At 47.3% G+C, this 9,424-nt stretch overlaps 1 protein-coding gene across 1 annotated transcript; it reads left to right on the forward strand.

Moving 5' to 3' along the window:
* The first annotated feature begins 4,798 nt into the window (after positions 1–4,798).
* On the forward strand, positions 4,799–9,424 carry LOC128739954 (uncharacterized). The gene has a single exon (XM_053835456.1). It carries the CDS (start codon positions 4,799–4,801, stop codon positions 9,422–9,424), a length of 4,626 nt encoding a protein of 1,541 aa, XP_053691431.1.

The following is a 9,424-nucleotide window of genomic DNA, read 5'->3' on the forward strand; positions in this document are numbered from 1 at the left end:
GATCGTATTTCAGCCGAAATGCTCAAAGCTGACCCATCTTTGTCAGCCCAGATGATGCATCAGCTTTTCAGCAATATTTGGGAAACCGCAACTTTTCCGGTGGACTGGATGCAGGGCATATTGGTCAAAGTCCCTAAGAAAGGAGACCTACCGGAATGCGGTAACTGGCGTGGCATCACGTTGCTCTGTATTACTCTCAAAGTACTCTGTAAGGTAATCCTCAACCGGATCCAGGAGAAGATCGACGCTACTCTCCGGCGGCAGCAAGCTGGATTCCGTGCTGGCCGATCCCCAGTAAACCATTTCATTTGTATATCTCGATTGCAACTAAGATATACGAAATCATATCTGAACGAAAAAGTTATATTTCACGCCATATAAGAACATATATGTACCAAAGTGGAGGCGATATACGTGCAAAAATTTCGACAATTATTTGTAATTCTATTTTGCGTAGTTTTTATAACACGCAACTAAATACTCCGGAATATATGATTAAGATATAATCAAATAATGCAATCGTCTATACTGCTTTATAATTCACAGTCATGAGTTGTATATGAAGACACGCACGACTGCAAAACAACTTATTGTTCACTTCGATTTGACATACTCTAATCATTATACAATTCCAATGTGAAATTGACATGAAAACGATTTAATGTGAACTTTCTATTACGATTTTGTGTTATCTGGGTTATGTGTAGACCATATCACAACGCTCCGCATTATATTGGAGCAGATCAACGAATTCCAGGACTCTCTTCTGCTGGTGTTCGTTGACTTCGAAAAGGCATTCGACCGACTCAATCACGAAAACATCAGGGGCGCACTTAGGCGTAGAGGAGTTCCAGATAAGCTAGTCCATCTCATCGAGGCTCAGTACGAGGCGTTCTCGTGCAAGGTTTTGCACGACGGCGGCTTGTCCGACCCCATAAGGGTTACTGCTGGCGTGAGACAGGGCTGCATTTTATCACCGCTTCTGTTTCTCATCGTTATGGATGAGATATTAGTTGGAGGAATTGACAGTAGACCAAATCGAGGATTGCCTTGGAATCCTCTAACGATGGAGCAGCTAAATGACCTCGACCTAGCCGACGACACAACGCCGAAACGATATGCAGAGCAAGTTAGACGACCTCTCCGAGAGCTCCCAGGCAGCAGGTCTCACAGTCAATGTAGCGAAAACTAAGTCTATGGTAGTGAACACTGACAATTCCACCAACTTTACAGTAGCGGGACAACAAGTTGAGCAAGTACCAAGACTGATATAGCCACACGGATCAGGAAGGCCAGGGGTGCCTTTGCAGGTCTGCGAAACATTTGGCGCTCAAACCAGATCACTCTACGTACGAAAACCCGAATCTTTGATTCAAACGTTAAATCCGTACTGCTGTATGCCTGCGAAACGTGGTGCGTCTCAGCGGAGACAACGCAAAAACTGCAGGTATTCATTAACCGGTGCCTGCGATATATTATTCGTGCCTGGTGGCCTGATAATTGGATATCCAATGAGGAACTCCATCGTCGGTGTCATCAACGGCCGATAGCCACAGAAATTCGTGAGCGTAGGTGGAAGTGGATCGGAGGAGGAAACACACCTTGAGGAAAGGAGCGAACGAGGTTTGCAGAGCAGCACTCGACTGGAATCCACAAGGACAGCGTAGAAGAGGCAGACCCAGAGGCTCATGGAGACGGAGCTTAGCCAACGACATCCGGGCTGTAGACGAGAACCTGTCCTGGCGACAGGTAAAAGCCATGGCGGGTAACCCCCTGTTGCGCATGGGAACCCTAGCTCCCATAAACAAACTTTGGCCGATAAGGTCGATGCGCCGCGACGTGCTGCTTGACGTGAAGCGTTGACAGACAGTGTGTCAAGCTGACAGAATGTAAAACGGCTTGTCATGACAGGGGAGAAGATAGAACGTAAACAACCTTTATAGTGGCTTGGCAGACGTGCAATTCCTTAACCTACATAAAATTACTTAAAATTACGCTAAAAACTAGTGAAAATCTCGTTAAATCTACAATTTATTCAAGTTACCTACTCTTATTTGCTATTTCTAAACTAGTAAGTACCAGAATCAATAAAACTAAACTAAAACCTAGGCTAAAATTAAACATGCAATCAATAGTTACAGTTATAACCTACATCTTACGGCTAAATTCATGCGGTTTACACAATAGCGACACTGAAAAATTGTAAGTTACACCTATATTTGTAAATGCTAAATAATGAAACCAAATTATGTTTATAGCTTAAAGCTGCTTGTATCAAAATACATACGTTGCTAAGGAAAGTCAGTGGTCGTTTTTCTTTGTTCCATAACCGCCGGAACAAAATCTTTAAGAATTTTTCATTATGGAAAAGCAAGGCCAGTCGGATATGCATACACCCGAACGCAATGAGGCCAACAATTGCGCCAACTGTGACCGTCCCGATGAGGTGGATGACATGGTCCAATGCGACGAGTGTAAAGTTTGGTGGCATATGTCATGCGCTGGAGTGACAAAGTCTGTTGCGGATCGGCATTGGAGTTGCCGTAACTGTATGCCTTTGAGCGTCTCGTCCCGCACTACCACTTCCAGCGTTAGAGCAGCTCGCCAGCGCATGAAGCTCCAACAGCTGGAGGAGAAGCAGGCTTTGGAGAAACGCCACCTTGCCGAGAAGCATCAACTGGAAGACGAGATGAATGATTTGGATGAGGTAGCTAGCAACCGGAGCAGGATTAGCGGTCGGTCGAGCAACAGAAGGGTACAGCAGTGGCAAGATGAATGCGCTGAGCAGACAGAAGGCGCGCCAAATCTCCAATCGGAAGAGCAAGTAGCAGCCTCGCCTGTTCCACAGAACACCTCACGCGTCCCGGAGAGCACTAAGGATGATAAGTTACCGAGTCCAATCGTTCCCGACATCAACAAACAACCGTTAAATTCGACGGTCAAACCGAAACACGTCAGTGGGGATCAGCAGCAGGCAGTCGGCGCGTTCCCTTCGGCGGTTCCGGAGTCAGCAAACCGGCGCGTTTTCTACGACAGTTCCAGCAGTTAGAAAGGTATCTGATCCGACAGGTAATGATGATACCCAAAATCCCCCCGTAGTACAGCATGGTAAACAACCAGTATATCAAAACGAAATTCACAGTTTGCCACCAAATTATAATAACTCCTTCCATCAAATGATGAAGCAATTTGGGCACTTGATGCCATCAGCCACGGTTTCTTCTTTCAATTCATACTCGCATCCTCCCGAAACTGTTCCGCCGCTCGGAACCAATACGACTCTTCCGTATAATATGAACCCGACTTTGCCGGCAGGTAATATCCCCTTGCCACCGGGATTTCCGCCCGTTGAACAATTCACTCCTTCCCCGTCACAGTTAGCTGCACGACAGGTTCGCGCAGCTAACCGCGATTTGCCAATGTTCTCGGGCAATCCCGCAGATTGGCCGATATTCATAAGCAGCTTTATGAACACAACGCTGGCTTGCGGTTACAATTGTGCCGAGAATCTCGCGCGACTTCAACGCTGTCTTAAAGGACCCGCGTACCAGTCTGTTGAAAGTAGGTTACTGCTCCCCGATTCGTTTCCCCAAGTGATTGATACCCTTCGTTTACTATATGGTAGGCCGGAATTGCTAGTCAGTGCTCTATTAGACAAAGTGCGTAGTGTTCCGGTTCCGAAAGCGGAGAAATTGGGTCCTAAAGCCCTATGTCGTTTTTAGCTTGAATCGATGAGGTTAGGGTTAGGAACACATATTTTGATATTCAATTTTATATTTTTAGGCTATTGCCGTTAAAAACCTTTTTTTTTTATTTTGAACAAAAAATAAACATTTGGGCAACCATATATAGACAAACTATAGTTGTGCATGGTTGTGTCAAGCGGTGTCTAGACAACACGAATTATAAAAAGAAACCATAGTATGTCTTGAAATGTCACGGAAAACTTTTTGTTTACCTTCACGCTCATGTGATAGTGTGTCAAAAACATTTTCTGAGCTTACAGCTCATTTTCCGGTTCCGGTCATCTCAGTTTAATTAAGGCCTTTGTCAAAATCAGCAATAAGTGTAGTGACTGCACTTGGTCACAGCGTGGATGGCTTCAGTTTTCGGATGCAACACCCGCCATCGAGATGCGACCGTGTTTGGTTAGAAACGCTCAGAAATTTTTGGTCTGCCGTTCGCCCTACTGCTGATTCACATCGGAGTAGCAGAACATACCAATCTGATTGATAATACGGTGCCAGTTACGGTTGGCGTTTTTTTTTCATACTGTTCTGCGGGGTCGATTGTATCGAGATTATACTGTTGGCCATCAGTTTGACATCGTTTAGTCATTCTTAGCGCAAACTAGATTTGGACAAAGTCTAACACCGTGAATCGATGGATTGGAATACATTGCCCGAATCAAAACTTTTATCCGAATTTGATTTGTACAAATTTGATGTTCCACTTCCTTACGACCAGCAAAACGCAGACAAGCACAAGAGACAACTGCGAAGCTGTAACTGTCAAAACGATCAGCTGCTCTAATGTCAAACCAGAGTTGCCAGTGAGAAAAAGTTATCATTGTTGCCAGAAACGTGTTATTTTCGTTATGTCAAGGAAGATCTCTAATGTCAAGGGAGAATAAATTACAATATTTTTGTTTTTTAATTTTTTAGTGCTCTGCATCTTTTTAAAAAAGAAAAAACTATACTCTGGTAGTCATAATGGGAAGCTTTATCGTTCCTTCTAAAAAAATCATCTTTTTATCACAAATTTTAGGACCCAATTGGAGACTATCATTGACTTCGGCATGGCGGTACGCAGTTTATGTGACCATCTTGAAGCGGCTGGACAGCAGGATCACCTTTCGAATCCGACTCTGTTGATGGAACTGGTAGAGAAACTTCCCACACACACCAAAATGCAGTGGGCAGATTATTTACAACAACACCCGGTGGTCAATCTGAAAACTTTCGGGGAATTTATGCTAGGAGTCATCACTGCAATTAGCAGAGTTACTATGTACACTGCGGGGAGCAGCGGTCCCCAAAAGCAGAAGCAAAAGGGATCAGTGAACACCCACATCAATGAGACGGAACAGATGCGCGATCCAGCTCGCGAAAATGAGCGTTGGTGTGCTTGTTGCAAGAAGATGGGACATCGAGTCTCGGAGTGTGCCGCTTTCAGATCGTATTCCGTTGACAACCGGTGGAAGTTCGTTCAAAACAATGGGCTCTGCCGTAGTTGTTTGAATGCACACGGTAGGAGAAGTTGCAGAAACGCCACGCAGTGCGTGATTGAAGGGTGTAAATACCGTCACCACCCATTACTCCATTCGAATCGTTCAAGCAGGGACTCGGACCCTGTACAGGATTCCTCGAATGCAGAAAACCACACCCACCGACAGTCCGATCAGTCACTTTTATTTCGTATAATTCCGGTCACTATCTGTGGACCTCAAGCCACCATCGAGACCTTTGCGTTTCTGGACGATGGGTCATCCTTATCACTGGTCGAACATGAGCTGGTTGAGCAACTTGGCATTGACGGATGGACGAAGCCTTTGTGTCTGAAGTGGACAGGAAATGTGACCAGAGTGGAGTCGGAGTCGAAGCAAGTTCGGATCACAATTAGAGGTGCGACTAGTCAGAAGAAGTTCACCCTGAATGATGTTCGTACCGTTAAAGAGCTCACCCTACCGGAACAGTGTCTTCGATACGATGAACTAGCCAATCGGTTCCGTCATCTCAAGGGTTTGCCAATCGTTGGCTACGAGAAAGCCGTACCTCGTCTGCTGATAGGCGTGAATAATTTAAGTCTCACGGTGCCGCTACAGGTGAAAGAAGACAAGAAGAACGAGCCCGTTGCCGTAAAAACCAGATTGGGATGGTGTGTGTTTGGTGGCAGCGACAGAGGAACTACGCACACGCTCCACTACCATGCGTGTGAGTGTGTCAGTGACCAGGACTTACACAGTTTAGTACGGGATTATTTCGCGTTAGATGATGTGGGAGCGAGGCCATCGCCGCAGCTAGAGTCCGAAGAAGACAAGCGGGCCAGAAGAATCATGGAAGGAACGACCGTCCGGGTTGGAGATAAATTCGAAACAGGATTGCTGTGGAGATATGACCATGTTGAGTTTCCAGATAGCTACGGTATGGCAGTCAAGCGCTTCGAATGTCTGGAGCGCAGGATGGTTCGAGATCCCGAACTAGCTGCAAATCTGAGAAAGCAAATAGCCGAGTATCAAGTGAAAGGTTACACACACCGTGCGACTGAAAGTGAACTGTCCCGAGGAGACCCAAAGCGTGTTTGGTATCTGCCGCTAGGAGCGGTAATGAACCCGCGAAAACCAGGAAAAGTTCGATTGATTTGGGACGCGGCAGCTAAAGTGGATGGAATATCCCTAAATTCCATGCTGCTTAAGGGACCAGATCAACTTACGTCACTGCCAGCTGTGCTATCTCGTTTTCGCCAGTACAGAGTGGGAGTTTCTGCAGACATTAAAGAAATGTTCCACCAGATATCGATACGGGAACAGGATCGTCATTCACAACGTTTTCTGTGGAGGAACAACCCAAAGGAAACCCTGGAAACGTTCTTAATGGACGTTGTCACCTTTGGTTCTTCAAGTTCACCGGCGTCGGCACAGTTCGTGAAAAACAAAAATGCCGAGGAGTTCGCGACCCAGTTTCCACGAGCTGTCGAAGCAATCGTAAGAAACCATTATGTCGATGACTTTCTCGACAGCTTCGAAGACGACAAGCAAGCAGCGCGCGTATCTAATGAAACTAGATTCATTCACCAGCAGGGAGGCTTCCAGCTTCGAAACTGGTTATCAAACAGTGCAGATGTGTTGAGAGAGATGAAGGAGGAAGATCCGCAAGATAGCAAGAGCCTTTGCCTGAAACCTACCGAAGGGAGTGATCGAGTATTGGGAATGCTGTGGCTGACGGTGAACGATGAGCTGCAATTCGCCATGAAAATGAAAGACGAGATTCAGCAAGTGATTGATAGCGCAGGACGCCCAACCAAAAGGCAACTACTGAAATGCCTGATGGGAATTTTCGACCCACTTGGTCTTCTAAGTGTTTTTCTAGTCCACGGCAAAATACTTCTTCAGGACGTTTGGCGAGCTGGACTGCAGTGGGATGAGAAAGTACCAGACGATATATTCGAAAGATGGACCAGGTGGACGGGGCTCTTTCCGAAGGTGAGGGACCTGCGGATTCCTCGTTGTTACTTCGCCGGAGCGAACGCGCAACTCTACGAATTTCTTGAGCTCCACGTCTTCGTCGATGCGAGTGAAGTCGCGTTCTCCGCTGTCGCTTATTTCAGGGTGGTCAAACCTAGCGGTGAAGCAGAATGTTCATTAGTAGCTGCTAGAACGAAAGTTGCACCATTAAAACCGTTGTCGATCCCTCGCTTGGAGCTGCAAGCAGCGGTCTTAGGAACCCGCTTGATGTCATCGGTCTTAGAGAGCCACACCGTCGAAGTAAAGCAATGCATTCTATGGAGTGATTCCGCAACGGTTCTAGCATGGCTACGTGCCGATCATCGCCAGTATAAGCAGTACGTGGCTTGTCGTATTGGGGAACTGCTATCTACAACGGATGTTGCACAATGGCGATGGGTTCCCAGTAAGTTGAATCCGGCGGATGCGGCTACGAAGTGGGGAAAATGTCCGTGTCCGGCAGCTGCCGACGTCTGGTTTACAGGACCTGAATATCTTTCGCAACCCGAAGAGCACTGGCCAAAGCAAAGAACATCTTTAATACCTCCAGAAGAAGAGCTACGGTCGTGCTATGTAGTCCAAGAACATCTTATTCCGGACAGGGTTGTGGAATTCAATCGCTTCTCTAAGTGGCGACGTCTTTCAAGAGCTGTAGCGTACGTGCATCGTTTTATTGACAATATAAGTCGTCGACTTCGGGGAGAGCAGCCGGAAATTCTACACCTAACACAGGAAGAGCTGAAGAAAGCGAAGAACAGTCTGATGCGGATGGTTCAGTGGGAAGTATATCCCGAAGAAATGATCGCGTTGTCAACGGGACGAACCGAACTGGCAAAGTCTAGCAGTCTTTTCAAGAAGTCGCCTGCTGTGGATGAGTTCGGAGTGCTGCGGATTGATGGCAGAATTGGAGCTGCCCCGCATACTCAATTCGACACAAGGTATCCAGTGATCCTCCCGAGAAAACATCTGGTTACCGAGCTGATCGTGGACGACTACCACCGTGCGCTTCGTCATGCTAATTCGGAAACAGTAGTGAATGAAATTCGCCAGCATTTCCACATTCCTCGACTGCGAACAGTAGTGAAGCAGGTTGCAACCGCGTGTCGGTGGTGCAAATTGATAAAAGCGACGCCGAAGGTTCCGCGAATGGCCCCACTCCCACCAGCGCGATTAGCATCGTTCGTTCGACCGTTCACTTACACCGGCATTGATTTGTTTGGGCCGCTGGTGGTGAAAGTGGGAAGAAGCGCTGCGAAGCGTTGGATCTGCCTGTTTACCTGTTTAACTACTCGCGCCGTCCACGTTGAGGTTGCATACTCTCTCTCTACGCCCTCGACTGTGAAGTGCATCACGCGTTTCGTTAGCCGTCGCGGTTCACCTGCGGAGATATACTCGGACAATGGTACAAATTTCGTCGGGGCCGCGCGGCTGCTTAGGGAACAGGTCGTAGCTATAAACCATGAATTGGCTGCAACGTTCACTAATACCGATACTAAATGGATCTTCATACCACCGGCAGCACCCCACATGGGCGGAGCGTGGGAGAGGATGGTACGGTCGATAAAAACTGCCATGGAAACTGCGTACTACAATAATAGCAAGCTGGATGATGAAGGATTGGCAACCCTGGTCGTCGCGGCTGAAGCAATTGTCAACAGACGGCCACTTACCTACTTGCCTCTAGATGCTGCTGAAAAAGAAGCCCTGACTCCGAACCACTTCCTGTTAGGGAGTTCCAATGGTGTGCTTCAACCCGCGACAGCATTCACTGACCCTGCGTTGGCACTCAAAAGCTCCTGGTACCAAATTCAACACCAGCTTGACATTTTCTGGAAGCGTTGGATCCGGGAATATCTGCCGATGCTGACAAAGCGAACAAAATGGTTCGGTGAAGTGAAACCTCTCGCGAATGGAGATCTGGTTCTCATAGTAGACGATTCCCAAAGAAACGGCTGGTTGCGTGGACGAATCCTGGAGGCTGTGGCTGGGAAGGACGGGAGAATCCGGCAAGCTATTGTTCAGACCACAAAAGGAATACTGCGTAGACCTGTATCAAAACTGGCTGTGTTGGAAGTTCAGACTGACGGTAAAACTGGCTCTGATGACCAGTGTTACGGGGGGGAGAATGTTGCGCATGGGAACCCTAGCTCCCATAAACAAACTTTGGCCGATAAGGTCGATGCGCCGCGACGTGCTGCTTGA

The sequence above is a fragment of the Sabethes cyaneus genome, chromosome 3 (assembly GCF_943734655.1).
Source record: "Sabethes cyaneus chromosome 3, idSabCyanKW18_F2, whole genome shotgun sequence".
In the NCBI taxonomy this organism is placed as follows: domain Eukaryota; kingdom Metazoa; phylum Arthropoda; class Insecta; order Diptera; family Culicidae; genus Sabethes; species Sabethes cyaneus.